The sequence below is a fragment of the Anopheles cruzii genome, chromosome 2, assembly GCF_943734635.1.
Source record: "Anopheles cruzii chromosome 2, idAnoCruzAS_RS32_06, whole genome shotgun sequence".
Lineage (NCBI taxonomy): Eukaryota > Metazoa > Arthropoda > Insecta > Diptera > Culicidae > Anopheles > Anopheles cruzii.
Window position 1 is genome coordinate 7,356,370 of NC_069144.1, and position 19,007 is coordinate 7,375,376.

The 19,007-nt window shown below is 49.4% G+C and overlaps 1 protein-coding gene across 4 annotated transcripts; it reads right to left on the reverse strand.

The window, feature by feature from the left end:
* Positions 1–1,619: 1,619 nt before the first annotated feature.
* On the reverse strand, positions 1,620–18,690 carry LOC128269358 (receptor expression-enhancing protein 1). 4 transcript variants are annotated; one of them, XR_008269189.1, is made up of 8 exons: positions 13,044–13,106; positions 9,329–10,227; positions 9,067–9,264; positions 8,741–8,854; positions 5,549–5,790; positions 5,371–5,488; positions 2,118–3,197; positions 1,620–2,064 (listed from the first exon to the last, which is right to left on the reverse strand). XR_008269189.1 is itself a non-coding variant. In XM_053006802.1 (7 exons), the coding sequence occupies exons 1-7, from the start codon at positions 18,502–18,504 to the stop codon at positions 3,099–3,101; spliced, it is 876 nt and encodes a 291-aa protein (XP_052862762.1). In that variant the 5' UTR covers positions 18,505–18,690; the 3' UTR covers positions 1,620–3,098. The 4 variants fall into 4 exon arrangements, 3 of the variants coding, with proteins under 3 accessions (XP_052862762.1, XP_052862760.1, XP_052862761.1); XM_053006802.1 differs by lacking the exon at positions 13,044–13,106 and adding an exon at positions 18,473–18,690 and having other exon boundaries at positions 1,620–3,197; positions 9,329–9,401; XM_053006800.1 differs by having other exon boundaries at positions 1,620–3,197.
* Positions 18,691–19,007: the final 317 nt, after the last annotated feature.

A 19,007-nucleotide genomic window follows, 5' to 3' on the forward strand; every position in this document is an offset into this window, starting at 1 on the left:
TACGATTATGAGTAGTATTAGTGGGTTAGAGCGAAACTCTGTACATACTTATCTTAACGAGTTACGAGAGAGAAGTCGAGGAATGAGGTAAAAGGAAAAAGAATGACGACGAATCCGGATTCTCGGGCATACCTCTATAAATATGGATATACGGAAGGGGGAGACACGGAGGAATGATTGGAGGAAGAATCGACGACAGCGCCGTTTGCGTGTAGTAGAGTAGTGGTTGAGTTGAAGAGGACGCGCAACGTGTCGCGCGAGTAAGGTAGAACAAGTCAACAACAATTATTACGCGTACTCTTCTCTATCGTCTAACCGTATACTTACACATTACACACACCACCACCAGACACACCGTCACCGGACAAAGTCCCGCCGTGGGCGAGCAAATAAAAACAGTTTTTCCAGTTCGATTGACACGACTTCCGTTTTCCCTTACGCCAACACACAAAGGACGCCACTTCCATCATTTCTTCGATCCCTAGGACCATGATGTTGCAGAGGGAGGGTGTCGTTAGGACCGTAGATCGTTTCTGTAGCTAAAATTACGCACTTCCCGTTTTGTGATGATTAAAACATTGTGTGGATGATAAGGTAAAACCGTACACTATCGTATTGACTCTTGACTTTACACGGTGACTTTTTACTCAAAGGTAATGGTTTGCAGGGTAGACGGCGGATCAATAGGGAGCTGCTGGATCGTTCGGAATGGTTTTCCAACGAGTTTTTCCTCGTGGAGAGATGAATTCAGCTTCTCATTTGAGTAAAAAATGGCTTCAGTTTTTAAATCAGAAAATTATGCCCACTTTGTATTGCGGATTGCATACCTTTCGGCGTATAATACGAGTATTTGCGGTAATGCAGATTGCCTACAGTTAGGCGACTTTTGGTCTAATGCTGGTTCGGGTCCGGGCTAAAAGCACCAGCGCTGGAGCTACCTCCTGGTTTGTTATATTCCCCTGTTAGCTCGGCTGAGTTTTTGGGTTTGTAGCGAGCACACTGTTTTTCGTAAACCCGAACTCGTTCGTCGTTCGTGTGTTTCTTCAAAACGTCATGAGATTCGGAGCAAGGATATCCAGAAAGGATGGTATTCGATTCAAATAAAATTACTTTGTATTTTTATCGCACTCTTTCTCTAGCTCGCTCTCTCTCTCTCGTATTATGGTAAAAAATATGATTAAGGAAAGTAAAAAAAGCATGATTCTGAAACCCGGAAACCGGCAACGGTTAGAGTAGAACAGCACAGCGGAAACAGATGTAACCGGAAGTAACTGTGTTCCACGGTATAGTTGAAACAAATTAAACGAAAAACAAATTTTCCACGCGGCAATCGCAGCGCGGTGTCGGGCCGGCAGGGTGAAACTGTTTAAACTTAGAAAAAGAAAGTCAAATAAATGTATTTAAAAATGCCCGCAACGGTGTCTCTTATTCCTTCAACGTATTGATCCGTCCACCGTTGCAGATGGGAGGTAAAATGTCCTCAACGCCTTACATAATTTCGGATTTCTTTATACTCATTATCAAAACAATACACGCACGGATTCGAAATAAGCATAGTCCAATGCAATGCATCGGTATCTTTATTGGCCTGTTATTGAGCAGCGCCGGCTTTCGGTAGCGGCGCCAGAAACAGATTAAACGGAGACCCACCACAGCGCTATCTAGTAGCGAAGGGGAATAGAAGGAACATTTGGATGGGAACATAGGGATAGAACTACAACAAGGTATTCCAGTTTATTCGTAATTGCATAGCGAGTATTCTCCTCCCGCCCTATGACTGCCGCATCATGCCTCTTTCCGTTCGCACCGCAACAAATCTCCTTAAATATCCTACTTTCGGGTTTCACGCGCTCTCGCGGGCTAAGAGTAAAAGTCTTTCACAGTAATAGTGGTAGAATAGTTTTTTTTTCCTAACCAATATCGGGGCCTACATCATTTCTCTAACATACACACATGTTACATGTTCGTTTCAGGGCTCGATGCCGCTCTCTTCTGTCCATTTCCATTAAACTAACTAACTCGTCGATTTGACCCCCCGTCCAATTGTCCAACTCTTGGGGATTCCTGTAATAAGTAAAGATTCGTTTTCTCCTGTGCCATCACTGTCGCACACTCACCATTGGCCGCTCGCTCCGGTTACATTCTCGTGGTGCGCTTGATCAGTTCTTTTGCCAACTCTGCCGCCATTCGGTGCTATCCTTCTACGCTCTTTCTTTTCGCGTATCATTTGTGGGATCTCCTTTGATTTTACAATTCCCCATTTATATCATTTAATATGTGAGATAATATCATGATGTGAGGGGATCATTCTTTAGATATGTGATGACATGCTGAAGGAGCATAATCAATGAAACTAACGACATTTTTTGGTGGAAGAAACTCAAAAAAAGACGGAGATCAATAACGCCACGCAAAAGTGGTACGATGACGCAGCTTCAAGGGAAATCTGTCACAAAACCCAACAAGAAAGACAAGGGGGTCTTGAATGAAAAATTAAATAAGGGATGCAAATGAGATGATGCGTTGTGATCTGTCTATAAATCTTTTCCTTGGAGCGCCGGATCACTTTCATCTACAGAGACCCCTCAGAGGGCCTAGCTACATCGGTTAATTTAAAGAACATCCAGCTATTTCATCAAGAGTCTATTCTCATTGCGCGTCCGCGTTCCTTTTGGCATCCTTTTCGCACCCAGTCGTCCTAGCCCGGCCAGTCCGTCTTCGTTACAACTCTCGTCTGTAGCTCCTCTCCCCGCATTATGATTTGGTTTGCTTATAAATGCTTCGTTTAAAATTGCTCATGGTGGCAATGGGTGTTGCAAACACCGTGAGACTTTTGTCCTTTTGCCTTAACTAACTTGAGACGAAGATTTATGCTTCCGCCCTAAGGCGTGCCGAAGTCTTACAAAACGAAACAATTTATTATAGTTTGTTGCTTGCCTTATGACTTAAAACTTGTCCAAACTAAAGCACTGAAAGAGCAACAAAGCTTCGTAAACGGCGAGGGTGAGTGTAGAAGTGTATCTTGTTTTCGTGCAGCAGCAACCCAGCTTGAATGGCTTCGAAACGCAACAGAATGCAACCCGTGTGTCGGGGACAGCTTATGCAGATGGTTTTTCGGTTTTGGAGCGCGTTTTCCCGGTGACCTTTTCCGGTTTCTTGGTGCGCGGAAGCGTTGTGCAGCTGGCCGACATTTTCTCCTGCAAATGGAACGTAAGGCAAATGTTGGATTAAAGTTTCGGCCCTCAGAAGTCGATGAAAGAAGCATTGTTTTAGTAACTCTGATTGATGGGAGACAAATTTAATGTTCAAGAGACACAAGCTACAGAGTGGCCCCTTCAAAATGCAATCTCTTTCACGGCTGCCTCATGCACATGCTGTTGATGGCATGTACCACAAAATGGCAATCATTAGTAATATTTTACCGTACATTCTAAACACGGCATCTACCTTCATTCCATATTTCATCGAACACGCAAAGCCACAAACCTACGACGGATCGCTTTGTTAGTGACGGAGAAGAATCGGCAACCCGGGAACACGATGATCGAGATGCAACGAAAAGCAAAACCAAATCAAAAACAAACGGCAATCGGATGAGGGATGGGAACAAAAAACAACAAACAAAACACGAAGCAGGAGAAGGGAATCACTCCTCTAACCTCGTCCCCGGTCATCGCCTTAGTCAATAGAACGGTGCGATTCAAATTTCCGTCTCCCTCGGGTGTACCGCCGACGAAGCCTGTGGCGGAGGGTCCTTTGCTCTGCCAGCAGCAGCAGCAGCCACCGTGTCTCCTCCTCCGCCGTGTGTCTTAAACATTCCGGTCAGTGAGCTCATGATCTTTTTCGATCTGGTACGTTCCGATGGTCCGGCGGCTACACTTGGCTTCCTCTCAACCGATGGCCCTCGGCTGGGTGGAGCTGGAGGAACCGCGGACGGTCGGGCGGTAGATGGTCGCTGTTCACGAACGACTACCATCTCCGGAGGCGGAAGGTGGACGGATGTGGCCGGAACCGGAGGTGCCAAACGTTGCTTGCCGAATGATGCGTGCTTCCTTGGGTGGACGGTTGGAGGATCACCAGCGGTGCCACTGCTGCAATCGGACGGAGCCAACGAAGAGGTGGAGGAATTCAAAAGGGACTCTGGACCAACCTCCAGCAGAGGTTGTGGTGCCGCGTCGGGTTCCTTTAACTCCGTAACGGGAGGATCGTGTGCTTGTGCTGGAGTCAGTGATGGTGAGTCATCATTTTTAGTTTCGGTAGAAATGTCCTGTTTCGGGACGGTAAGTATTTCAGTGGCTGGCATATCTATTTCCATCTTCTCGACGATCGTGTCCTCTACCGTGGAGGGAACGTCCGCGACGTACTCATCAACCTTTTGGTCGTTTTCATCCATTTTTTCATCCGTTTCGCGCTGGTCTTCTTTGACGATCGCGGACGAATCCTTCAGTTCCTCCACCGGCTGCTGGTCGACCGTTTCAATTTCCAAGAATTCTTCATCCTCGTTTGTGGAGAGTGAGATCGTGTCTTGGAAGTCATCATCCACTGTTTGGCTGAGGCCAACGTCGGCTGTATCCGTGGTGGAAGGTAGATTTTGAACAACGGAATCAATCCGCTCGTCATTTTCAATCTCTTGCTCCTGTTCCGTACTAGGCAAAATGGCAATCTCTTCGGCAGTGCTCTGTTCTGCTTCACTCTCGCTTATCGGTAAAGGAACTAGCGGCACACTCGGTGACTCTTTTTCAACCGGAACGTCCCTTTGATCATTGTCTGTAGCTGTTAGTGCATCTCCTGGTCGGCTCCCTTCATCCCCTTTTTCTCGTTTCTGTTGCTGATCCATCCACTGCAGGAACATTTTATACTTTTCACGCTCTTCAATCGGAACATTCGCCAGCAGGGGCATGCCGCGTGATCCCGGCGAGGCACTCGAATAGATCGGAGTTCCATGAGGACCCACCACCGTTTCTCCTGCTTGAGTAATAGCAGGCAACGAACCGGCGGCCCCCGACGGCAGCTCATAGATTGTGGCCCGCTGCCGGTAGGAAGGATTACCGCCGGTGACATAGTACCCCACGGATTCGCTTCCGTTGCGATCGTCGTAAAACACATCACCCTCATAATCGTCCTGCGGAAACGCAACACGCAATTTGGCAATTTGGAGCAAACAAAATTACGGTAGAAAGAACATAAGAAAAAATCAGAGACGAATTCGTTGTGGAAATAAAATTAAAAATAACGACCAAAGTAAAGGCTTATGTTGCTCTCAAAAGGGAACACTAACTCCTTCACATGCTCGATCAAGAATGTCTCTTAAACACGTTCGACAGAAAGGATTGCGCCACCATTCTGGAGACAAGCGTCCCCAATACTCACTTCGCGTGTTTTCGATTTCAGCCGCGGTCGAGCGGTGTTGCTCATCGAAGCCGTCCGGCTGAGTCCCGGTTCGGCGCTCGAGTACCCTGAGCTGATGTCGTCCGACGATCGAATGTAGCTACAAAAAAGAGGGTGAAAAATTAGGCCCCAGTTTCAGAAACGGACAAATTCCGCTTACTTGTACGGCGCCGCCGCGGCCGCTGCAGTACCGTGGTATGGAGTTCCGGCAATTTCCACCTCCGGGAAGTACATCTCCATCTGTCGGGAGCCCGAAGACGACCGGGAGCTCTTCGAGCGCAGTACCCGCTGGGGTCGGTTCACGATCTCATCGACCTCGTCCTGCGTACGCTGTGTGTCCGGCTCCGATAGATCGCTCAGGCTGTAGCTCTTGCGAAGGGTTTGTACCAATCCGCCACCACCCTGCGTGAAGGGATGCGCAGAAAGAAGTTGATATTGGGAAGCGCACTCGGCAATTTCCACCTCACATTTAGACATTTTGTTTCAAGGCGCGAATCGCCTTTCGCAAGCGATCATAGGTTTTGTTTCGGGTTCGTGTGAGGTTATGTTAGTGTGTACAATTGGCTGATGTTTGTGGTGAGTGGTGTGGTGTGCTCTGGTAATGATCGGTGTGTAAAATATTAGAAAAAAAAATTATTGTACAAAACAAACGAAATCAAATTGAGAACGGAGCAAAAACAGACAAATTAAAAGCAGTAATACATACCGGCGGCGTGAGGAAACACATAAACAAACGTGACAAAGAGACACGTCATCTGCAAGCTCGCAGTGAGAAGCAATAGAAGCACGCAGCAACCGCCGTGCTAGGAGCACAGTAGGCACGGCGAAACATACCTACCAAACTTTGGTTAACGGACGAATATATCAACTATTTAAATTGTCAGTTCTGCAGCATAAAGCGAAAATCAGTCCACGATGCGCCATCTTGTCTACGGTCTCTACCTATTTCGGTAACAGAAAGCGCAAGCCGTTTGTCCTATCTTCACACATTTAATGAGAATCGAGATTTTGAGTTTATTTTGAACAAAATTGTAAACTAAATTGAATATTCTAACCTTTTCTGTCCTTTTTCACGATCTACTCCTAACCTTTTTACTGGTGAACCGGTTTGCTATGCTCATTACTATCATTAGCCTACTTTGTGCTACACGTCGACAATTCAAACTTCAGTTAGACGGTTGTCATGAGGATTTGGCGTTTGGGTTTGAACTGTTTGTCAGATTCGGACACCCCGTTATGAGAAGAATTGAACTACATAATTTCCGATCGATAGTCATTCAAAGCATCAAAATATAATAAAAATGAGAGCCACTCATCAATCGTGTCTTTTTGATGAGCTTCAGATGTTGTCTTTTCAGTTTTAGGCTACCCCTTTTCTCTATAATTACTGTTCTAGATCCGGCTCCGATTCCTGCTGATCGGCCACCGGAAGGCTTGCGAGCGCTATAAGCTGAAGCGGATCGTTTGGCACGTGCTGGAAAAAGAGAAACAAACCGTGACCGTGAACGCGAAACAACTCGACCACCGAGAAGGGATGGATCATTTTAACGGGTCAAGCTTCTCTTTGGACCACATTTTGCGGGGGGAAATCCGATCCGGGTCGAGACTTAATGAGTTAATTATTTACACAACCACACACACACACACTGCTTGGGGACCCCCTTGAATGGATGACAAATTAACAATCCGTTTCAGCTCTTAGTCGGATTAATCTAAAACGAACACAAGCGCCCAAAAGTGTACCAATCAAACCATGGGCTAACGGGGAACAGGAGTTGGCTTGATGATATCGGCTTCGCAACGATTCGCAAATCGTGTTTGAACTTTGTTGGTGATTCCTTTAAACCTATCCGTTTTTATCACGCAGAGGCCGCCCGTGTCTCAGGAGGGAGCTGATCCTCTGACGTTTGCTTTGTAGAGCGAACCGTTGATTCCACCATTCCGCCCCACCTAAAGATTAGTCCCTGCCGAAAAGGGGGACGCTGCGGTGAGTTCGCGGCGCGGCTCTCTACTCCACATCCATCATATCCGAGTCCGAGTCCTTGCGCACTTTCTTGCGGGTCCTTGTGGATGTAGACGCCGCGCTCGATCTGGTGCCGGTCGCTTCATGTCGCTTTTTGGTCCGTTCTGTGGCTTGTGGCTGGGAGGTCCGTTTGGTAGAAGTCTTTGAGGCAGTCGACCGCCGTGAGGCAGTACTTTCGGCCCCGTCGGAATCATCTCCTTCGACGGCCGCCGCTATGGTCGCAGCCGCCCGGCTGGCAGCTGCCCTACGTCCACGCGGTGGTGACGGAACCGGTCCGCTGCTAATGTCCTCGCGTAGCAGAAACGCCGTTTCGGCGGCCAAAAACCGTTCCGCTTCCTCCTCCTCGGTGTCCAGCTCGTAAATGACGGAATGCTGATGGCCGCCACCGGTACGTGTTACACTACGACTAGTGGCCGATCGTGGTATTCCTCCTTCGCTCCGGTTGAGGGCAGAATCGACGGACTGTGATCGTCGGACGCGGCTCAGCGTAGTCACAGCCGTCTCGTACTGCAACCCATCGTTGATCGCCATCGGCACACCATCGTGCTGATCAACCACCACCTCCGGGCGGTCCCGGACGGACGAAGTGGTCGATCTTCCGGCGATACTTGCAGCGGCAGTCTGGACAACGGCAGCAGCGGTGACTAGTAGCGAGTTATCGGACTGACTTACTCGCATCATGCCGTTCCCCGACGTTGGGTCGGAATTACCACCGAAAGCCTTTTGGAGTTAGTTTACCAATGCAGTTCGCGTTTTTTTTTGTTAGATATTTGAGTTCGTGTTACGAGTTTCCACAAACGGCAAACGCAAATTAAAAGCGGGAAAAGAAAAGAAAAAAATGGACGAAAAGAAATGGATCGAATTTTGTACGAATTTGCACTGTGTTACACGCCATTCGAAACAAAGCGGTGTTGCATTTAGAATTGTGTATCGGCCTTAACGCGGTCGCTAGTAGTGTTCCGGGTGAGAGTAGTTATTGGGTAAGCAAAAATCAAACGCTGGTGCAAAACTATGCATTTCATTGCACTGTGCAGTATTGTAAGAGTGTGTGATCAGTTCTGCACCACCGGAGCACCGGAACCGGATCAATATGTCGAATGTTAAAGTACTAAAAAACAACGTATCAAACGCAATTAAAAACGGTAAATCAACGCAAAAACCAAGAGACTCGATTAAACAAAACCGTTAATGAAACAATGACATCGTAATGTGCGCATGTGAGTGATAAAATGTTAGCAAAACGGGCGAGTTCTGGTTTAAGTACAACAACGTTTCGTTTCAAATTAACCGCTCAACAACGGCCCGTGGCGGCACCGGCGCTGCCATTACCTTGATGGCCGTTTGCATGATAACGTTGGTGGCGTAGTTGACACCCTTCGAACCGAGCTGCAGCACCGCGGTGTAGCCCTTCTCTTTGGCTTGATTGATGTAGTCATCGATTTCCTACAAGCAAAAATTAGAAACTGTTGCAATAATGCAAAAGAATGGCCACATTGCCTAGATGGCCAAGGTCAACCCCGTATCACGGTTGTTTACGGTTGATCGTTTAGCACTTTCGGTGGAGGTTCTTTAAATTGCTATTGCCGCCTGTTAGTGGTCTGTTTATTTCGCTCTACTTCTTCGTTGGCCCATTAGCGCCGAGGATCACCACTCACCTGTTCGCGCCGTGTCAACATCGGGTGCACGAACTTCCGATAGAGCGTCGAGCTGCCGCGGGTGGCCGGTGACAGTAGCCACAGGACGATGATCACCTTTAGCTCATAGTAGAACGGGAACCAGGACAGCAGAATGTCGGTAAACGTTTCGATGCAGGTGAAGAAGGCGAACACTATCCAGTACATCATCCATTTGACCTGCAACCGGCGCATGGAAAGTGAGTAAGACTGCGAAACACTCCGAACCCCCCAGGATACTTACATACTCCTTGACATTTTTGGTCCGCACCGCCTTGTACGAGGCGTAGGCCGGATAGAGCGTACCGAACAGCAGTCTGAAACCGGGAAACAGTATATTCGAACCGATCGCCCGCGGGCAGAAGAAGATGGCGACGAGCGAGCAAAGCCCCATCCCGGTGACGGACATCCGGGGGAACGGAATGCGGGACAACATCTGCAGTATGGCACCGACGCGGGTCAACGAACCGGCGACACCGGGGCCCCCGCCGGGAGGTTCCTCATCCTCAAACGGATCGTTGCGGTGGAGGGAGCGATCCGAGCCTCTTCGGAAACCGGCCAGCGGTGATCGCGTATCTTCGAACGGATCCTCGTAGTAGTCCGACTCGTTCAGGGACGATAGCGACCCATTATTGTGATAGAAGGAGGTGGTCCCTGGGCGTACCGAGCGGGCGTACGGCCGTCCGTTCATCGTTGTAGCGACTCGCTGAGGGACACTCTCCGCACTGTCACTGAAGTAAGCGTAGCGGCTGTCGGCGGACTGACTGCTGCGGGACTGAGACGGAACTGGGTCCGCTGCGTACCGTTGGTACGGTCCGTAGCGCTCCGCTCCGGGGACTTGATTCCGAAGCAGCCCTCCTCTATTTATAGGATAGTTGCGCACCTCAAACTTGCTTATTAGGCCGGTGACATTGTTGGTAGCACTATCCTGGCCCGCGACCTGGCCACTGCTGCTGCCTGTGCTGTTCGCTGTTTCGAAGGACCGCTGATTTCTGTACATCCCGCCCGGGTCGGAACAGGAGCGCCCGAGAGACACAGAGAGAGAATGCTCCACATGTACTAGAGGCGGTCACCTGGCGTGTGATCGCCTAGCAGAAAAACTAACAAACTCAACAAGAAGCCACAGCACAGAACTCGCACAAGCTAATGAAACGAGAAAACTAATCGAAATCCACACGCACTTCAACAGACCCGTGATCCAACGCAACCGCAACTCTTCGAAACTGGGCCGCCCGAAAATGTGTGTCGAATCCGAGACGACCGCTACGCGCCTTCTTGGCGACTGCCCGGCACGGCCAATCAAGTGATCGCGCCGAGGAATGGCGGCACCGGGACACCAAGACGGCGTCGCCATCGCCGGTGCGTTGATCGTGAAAGTGAAAATAGTTTCCCCGTTAGTGATGTGTGCCGCCCATGCGGCGGAAGGACCAGACGGGCGGCGGCGTCTGACACAGTTCTGCCTGGTGCCAAATCTGCTGGGGCGTGCTACTGCTGGATGCGTTCAGAACCAGAGAACAGACGCCCTCGGCAGAAGTGGCGAAGCGGATTAACGAAAGCGAAGCCAAAGATTCCGAACTAATTTCGTCCGGTACGTGAGCGGCAATGGGCCAAGAGAACATTGGGGGTATTGCAAAGCTGGTCTTAAAGTTTAGCAAATATAAGGCTGGGATAAAAGTAATCCATTATTTTCACGGTAGATGCCTTTGGTGAACGATATCTCGTGAAGTATCGATCGTACAGTTCAAGTTTAGGTTCGTTTTAAAGCTGATACTTTACACTTAAATAAGCTTTCACTGATTTTTGCTTGTTCTATTCGTTTCTAAGCTACAGGGTGTAAACAATGGAAGCCAACAAAAAGAAAATTCGGAACATTTTACAGTTTTTCTTGGAAAAGGCCAGGGGAATTTTGGCCGAACGGAATGAAATCGAACCATTTCTTAAACGGCTGGGTACTGGGGATGAGAAATGGAATACAAACGACAATGCTGTGTGAAAATGATCGTGGTCGAAGCATGGTGAAGCAGCTTAACTGGTGACCAAACCAGGACTAACGGTGAAAAAGGTTTTACTGGGTATATGGTGGGATTTGACAGGAATCATTTATTATTAGTTGCTTTCGTGTAGCCAAACATTAAATACAAATGTCTACTGTCAACAACTGCACCATTCGAAGCTAGCAATTGACCAGAAATTACCGGAATCGGCCAACGGAAGAGGTGTTCTGTTCCATCAGGACAACGAAATGTCGCACACGTCTTCAGTGACTCGCCAGAAAGTCCAGGAGCTTGGTTGGGAAGTTTTAATGCATCCACCATATAGTCTGGACCGTGCACCGTGCATTAAGCAAAAGATTGCTCGAGTTTTTCACCAATAACGATGCCAAGGCTTCTATGAGAGAGGCATTATGAAGGACCATCGGAAGCATCTTAAATAATGTTTAGAATTTCACCCAAAAATAATGAATTACTTTTCAGCTAGCCTTATTGTCAGTTAAGCGGCGAGAATATCGATCTACCCGCTTAACTGTCGGAACGACTGCGCTACCGGTCACGGGAGAGCGACCTCGCTTCGAACGCAGCTACCAATACCACCAGGCCGACCGGGTGAAGGTCCTCGCCCGATCGGCCTGCGTGCGAGTAAGCGTGATCGGACAAGGGACTTGGATTCCAGAAGCGACCGCGAGAGATCACGGAATTTTTTAACCCTGTTACCGTTCCGTTACCGTTGCCGCTTCCATTAACGTTGCCGTTGTAAAAAGTAACCCAAATAAACGCGTTAAAAAACGTGGTTAATTTCATATCGCGAGTTCATTTCGTGCCCCACGTTGGGCGCCAGCCGAAAGAATCCAATACTTATATAATATCGACACTCTTTTCATGTTTTAGTCAATTCCTGGCTTTAGACGATCAGCTGTTGGCTGTCTGTGCGATAGATTTTAGTATTTAAATAACACTAATAAATAGTGTTAACTTATTTAGAGAAAATTAAATAATAGTTCGTTCAAAGATGCACGCCCAACGAACGGAAAATTCGCGTAGTCGCTCTGCCTAACTCAAGCACCTGTTTCGTAAGTTAAACCATCCACATTCCGTTCCGAGTTCCCCGGACAGCGGGCTAAAACAGTCGCCTATGGTCTGGGCTGTTGGTGCATAGGGCCAGCCGCCGCCATCATCTTAGCGTCTAGCGTCGGTCGTTACCGTTCGCAGCTAATTTTAGAATCCAAACAAAAGACACATTTTACCCACATTACCGACTGGCCCACCACCGGAAGGCACGCATTAGAGAGGGTGCCGGGAAAGAAACGGTCGGGAAATTCGAAACCCATCGCAAAAGTCAATTGCTCATCGGAAACATCTTCGTTGGTGTAGCGCCATGTTGTCCTAGTCTTTGAAAGGAACCAGAGTTCCCGTTGTGTGCGAAACTTCGCACATTTTCCACGTCACGGATTGAAGGATCGTGAAATTTCAATCACCGCATTGTGACACAATCCGACTTCAACCGGTACGGCTATGACTGGGGAATGGGGCGCACAGCCCAAGACGATTGTCTTCTTGGCTGAGAGACGTGTTCGGGGATGGCCCGCACACGCACACACTGTAAGGTCTCTTCTCGCTCTTTTCCTGTCAGTGTCTTGGCGGCAACAAAGCCAGTCAGTGCCGCGGACATCATAATAATTCGCCGGATAACACTTATTTTTAAACTCGACCACGACAGCGCCAACACAGAACACGGACGACTGCCTGGCGATCGGAAAATGGAAAACTCACTGAAATTCCGTTCACCGAAACGATCCCCGTTTAGGATCACCCGGAAGCGATCACAAGGAAAGCCAGGCAAAAGGGTAGCGTAACGAACTAAGCATCAGCTGGCCACAAAAGGCAAAAAAAACACGAACACGAGTCAGAATGAAACGCAAAGGCAGAAAACAAGCCACGCGAGCCGGAAAATAGTGAACGAACCAAGCGCTCCGTAACGTGCTGCGCCGCGCGCGAATGAGGCCGTTCTTCGCCGGTTCTCTCTCTACCGTGGCATCGGAAAAACTAAACGGGAAAGTGAAAGGAAAACCACACCCGAGCGGCATTCTCGGTTCTCTCAATGCCGGGAGAGAACCACCATCTGCCGAACCGCATGGGTCCTGCGCATGATCGGCTTAAATAAACACACCACTACGATCCGTGCCGATCGGTTCGTTTACGATCGTGTGTTGCAGCAGCACCCAAAATGCGTTTATTTATTGATGTGGATGTGGTCTCTCGGGCCCCCGGGACTGTGGAACCTTTTCCAAACATGTTTTTTCCCGGCGTCGTTTGGAGAAACTCATCTCAGAGATCGTCTTTTATCGATCGAAAGGAAAAAGAGCAGGGAAATTGAGTTTCGTGCAATTTTCCATTTAAATCCCCCGTAACGGCCCCGGTTTCGATTACACCACCAAAACACCATCACCTCTTTGTTCTGGAAATTGCACCAACTTTCACCTTCACCAGGCGGGCAGGGCGCGATTATAACATTGTGGCCACGTGCGCTGGCCATAGCTGATTGAGCGATTTATTTTCCTGAGCTTTCAATTTGTAAGTTCACTTTTCAAACACCGACACTGAAAACGAACAACATTGAAATAGGCCAGATAAGGGCCACCAGCGGATGATGGACGCAGACACGTCGGACATCGAGCCGATTCAGCGTAAATCAATTTGTACTCAAACGCACGTCACGGACAGGGTAAACCTGGCATAAATCGTCTCTCGGCCGCCGTTCGGTGCTGCCGGGGCCTATCACTATAAATCTGGACCGACTAATGTTTGAAGAAGAGTTAGCAATTGGAGTGTTCAGGGTGCTCTTTAACATAAATTGAGACACGTTGTTTACACGTTCTACGCGTTCTTGTTGTGTCCGCTCTTCGCTGTAAACAGCAATAAACAAACATCGGAATGATTGGTGTTCTCCGGGGTTTTAACCCTCCCATCTGTGGGGCCACCCAAATGGACTCCATCTCGAGGCAAATTAAAATGGAACCCGACGGATCCATCGAACAACTCTCGGAAGGGTCAATCGGTCACACTAAACGGTCAATCGATATAATTAGTGGAAACTAGGCCGAAATGGGATGTTGACCCAGTCCAGCGGCCACCCCGGGGATGGTCAGTGGGCTTCGCGATTAACATTTATGCCAATCAATAGGCACCCACTCGGGGCGGAAATCACGCATGCAACGGGATCTCCTAAACTGGCCAATCGACCCCCGGCCGCCTTGCTGTTGCGTGCCAAGTATCACACGCAGTCTTTTTGCTGACGCTGACGGGGCCTTCTGACAATCGTTGACGCGCGGCTGCCGAATGTTTACATGTGCCAAACGTGCAAACGATAAACATCAGAGAACCAGAACCGGCGGCACAGGCGGAACCGGTGGACACCGCGACACCGGGGCCAACAAACTCTCTCGTTCTCTGTTCTCCGATGAATGAACACCGACAATGGGCGGCGCACGGCATGTCATGTGTGTCTCGTGCCAGTGGAGTGCGTGCCGGGGGATCCACCAAAGCGGCACTTAATTAATAATTCGGTCGCGTATGCTTTCTTCCGGTCCCTGGCGGGGCGTTGTCTCGGCGACTGTCCAATGTTCTGAAGTCAAACATTAAAATTAGCCCTTTACCGGACCGGAACACGGATCATTTTGTGACGAATTTCTAATTTCAAGCATCAACTCGACCCGCATGGGTCTGTGAAGCATAATATGCTAATCACCCTACCGAGCACCGGCTCTTCGGTTCTTCGGTTCGGAAACAAGTTCGGTGTCACAGACCCCACCGTCACAGTGTCGGTGACACTCTGGGTCGCGCGCGCGTTATCATGAACTTGATCGAAAAGGGATCGTCGCCCGTCCCCGTAGTGGGTGTTACGCATGGCGAACGCGCGGCAAACGGTGCTTAATCTTCCGCATCCGAAGGTAGGGGCCTCACTGGGACAGCAGCAGTCGGAACACCAAAAGAGGCGCGCCTGAAAAGCCGTCCGTAGGGTCCCCCCCTCTCGGCCAGCGAGCGGGCAATAAAGTGTCGTGGGAATTGTATGATAAATCGTCCGTGCGATTTACTCAACCGTGCTATGGTCACGCTTGATCGAGGGTAAGAGGGTAGCAAAAAGGTTCGAATAGTCGAAAAGAAATAAAAGCCTAACAGACCAACCCAGTGCCTGGTCACCTGATCTTCACACACATTGATGCGGGCGGCCATTAAAACGATCCATTTACTGAAAGGACTACGCGCGCGCGATTCGAAAGCTGAGCCCACCGAAAGCTGACATCATTCGACCGTATTTGGTCCAAAACGCGAAGGATGTAAAAAATCGCCATCATTTTGGAGCATCGGGTTCTAAAATGGAACCAAGCACTGGGTAGGACCAGCATTTAAATATAGGTTCAAATTACTATATCCGGCAAGGTGTGGGCAACACGATCACAGTTGTTTTGGGACTTCAAAATAGAGTCAACCTGAGGATCCCTCCAAGAGTCTGTCGGGGCTGTTCTAGTGGCACATATTCCGCATTCGGACGCCATCATCCGTCGTGTAGTGGACCATTCGTTTACATTTAAAATCGGCGCACTCTGGGGATTGGTCGACGCGAACACAGCGGCGATCGCGAATGAAATCATCATCCGGCGCGGAGCGGGACTACTCGACTCGGTTTCTTCGCGCCAATGTTTTACTGCTAAATCTTAAACTAGTGGCACGACGACGGCACCGTTCCAGCACCCGCATCAACTGCCGCCGAGAATAGTCGCTTCAATTAGCGACCCAATGAAAGTATTGCCACGACGGGGCCCAGTTTACTTCTCGGCGAAAGACGTTCCTCTCCGCGTTCCAGTCGATTGCAGATCGCGAACCCCCCACCGCAGTACCGACACCACCGGTGCACTCACACGTCCTACGCAGATTCGCAGGTCGGTGTCGGTGCTTCCGACGGCAAGGTCCCACCCAGCAGCACCGCGTGACCTCGCCATGCGCCCCGCAGACACCCCATTGCGAGAAGTGCGCTGCAGAAAAAGTGGCTGTTGCGAGCTGAACGTAACTGCTTTTGGCTCAAGGTCCGGCTGGTCCGAAACGAACGATTAACTTCTGTTGCCGCTCCGGGAAACCAGCGTGTAGTGCACACGGTCTCGGTTTATCGACCACACGCACCGTGGAATCGAGAATCAGCTGATGGAAAACATGGCATGTTGCTTGGGGGGTTTTATGAACTACGGAACAGCACCGTCGGGTAGAGCGCCCGTCATTTAAAACCCGTCCAGGGGCCCCAGCTTCTTCTGGCCATATAAAGAAAACAAGGTACACACGGCGAGGCCACCGCTGTAAGGAAGCGAAAAATCAATACACAAACTCTTGGTTTCGTACTTGCCATATCCGACCCCGCCGGTAGCCTTCCGTTCCGATATGGAAACTTATCGGTGGAGTTTTGTGACCTTATTTGCTCTCGGTTCCGTTCGGCCGGCGGAATCTCATCAGCTGACACTGAGTTGACTGAGCCCCGACCGAGTTGGGGGGGCGCAACTGGAAATGTTTATTTGCTCAAAACGGAGACCCTTTTTTGTGTTCTGCTCTATATTCGCAAAACAATCGAACGGCGGAAGAGGGCTGCTTTGATTGCTTGGGAAAATAATATTTATCTTTGCCTCCGAGCTTTCTGAATAAATCTAAAAGAAAAACTAAAAAGCTTTAGCGTTTCAGACTCAGAAAATAGTTGTTTGTGCTCTCAGAACTCTCAGAACTTTCAGACTCAGAAAATCGCTGGCCGGAAAAATGTTATTTTGCCAAATTCCACTTAGGGACACAACTATACAGAGTGACCCAAACAATGAAACTAAATGAATTGCATTCAACTTAGTTGACGTGAAAAATGACGATCTGTTAGTCGCATGCCGTACGGTAATATCAGATAAACTGTAACTTAGCACGAATGATTTAATACCTTTCCCAGCTGTCACGACCTAGCAGGCGACCGACCGTCTGGCCCCTCCAGCACCGGAAAGGCCCCGAAGTGTCGCCTAGTCCCCCCAGGCGAAAGATGGCAATCGATGGCCCCTTTTAATTGAAAACGCAACACTCCGCCGATGCAATGAACGACAATCGGCACTGTGCATTTAATAACTCCCAACGGGCGCTAAGCGACGATTGACGATTGATCTTTGTCTACTAGATCGTCACAAAAACGAAACCGCGGTTCTTATTTTGCGGTGCACGTGGATCATCAAAGCAACGTTCGCATGCGTTCCAATCTAGATCCGAATGGCCGAGTGGTGCCTGTTTACAGGTTTGGTTTACCCAACAAAGGACACACGGGGACCGTTGACCATCAACCGGTGCGCCGCCCAGAACACACGGTCCCCCCGTTTTGCAGGTGCCTCCTGGTCTGGTGACGTAAAGCGGTCCGCGCGGACTTTCCACCGAAAAGCCCTCCACCGCTGGGTTAGTTTATAAACATTATGTGTCCACCCGCTTTTTTTTTTCTTTCCTGCCCATCGTTCCAGTCCGTTAGCTCCCCGAAAGCCTAGCGAATGTTACTCGAATGCAATTACATCACTCTCGGCGGTGGTACAGTCCGATACACGCATAAAAGGGTGGCTCCACGAACCGTTGAAGCGGCGGTCTACCCTTCGCTACCCTCCTCCTCCTCGTCGGGGCACCAACACCTCGTTCAAGGGTGGCTTTATTTTCATGCACCAAAGCGCAATGTTTTGATGGAAATCCCACGGCCGTCGGGGACGACGGTCACACTGCTCGACACCCGGGCTGGAATGGTCACCATGGATACCCCATTGTGGGGTGCAGATTTTCGAAGGTGTTGCTGGCGGTCCGCACCGCGATGCTTCCGTTCTAATTTCGCCAAACGCTGTCATTTCGCAATTAGAGGCTCCAAACACACACCAAACATGATACAAACCATGAGTGCATTTCTCTCTGTTTCTCTCTCTCTCTCGTGCTCGCTCACTCGATTGCTCTCTCTTGCTCTTTGCTCCATCATCCTGTGCAATCCTTCCCGGACAAGGCTGCAGAGGATCGATTTTTCAGCTGTCATCATCAGCATCCAGGCCAGTGGAGGAATTTTTGATTCAACCTCCAGATGAGTAATGCCCGCGAGGTGGGTAGCGAATCCAGCCGTCCGTCCGTCGCCCGTCACCGGTGCCATACTGCGCCGTCGTCCTCGTGTATCCCATAAAAGGTGTTCTTCTCAATGCTTGCTCTCTACGAGGACACTCGTTCCTTGCTTTGCTCGCTCGCTCGCTTGTTGAGGCACCCTGGTGCTTGTGCCGGGGGTCATAAGACACACGCAAATGACCAGGAAACAAAAAGTCGCCCTTCGCCGCGTGTTTTGGGCCACTTTTTGTTTTCGTACTCACATCACCAAACGCGAAACTATGGCGCTTATCATTTTGGCGCCCTCAGAGCGGCGGTGCCGCACTCTGCATCAGCCGCTTTGGAATTTTTCGATTACTACTCGAACAATAAACGCACGAACACTACACGCGCACTTCACAACACTCTGCCGGATGGCCGGTTTTCCCTAGGACGCACAAAGAACGCCACAGAACACAGTCCGCAACCCGACCGAACGCGAATCGAAACGCTTCTCGACGAAACACGACTGGAAACGGCAACGGATAAAACTTGTTTGAGCGCGCATGAACCTCCGTCATCATAGGAAGCGCAGTGTGCGTGGGGCGCCACACGGTGCGTAACAATAACATAACATAACAAACATGTGTCAAAAGCTTTGTGGCTCAGCGGACCCTCTAAAACATAACACATAACACGTAACACCGAGCGTTTGTCTAGAAACGTAAGGATAATGTAAGTTCTTATTTGTGAAGTTTTTTAAATTTTAACTATAAATTTTTATTATATTGACACAAGCTGATCGATTAAGTGTTAAAT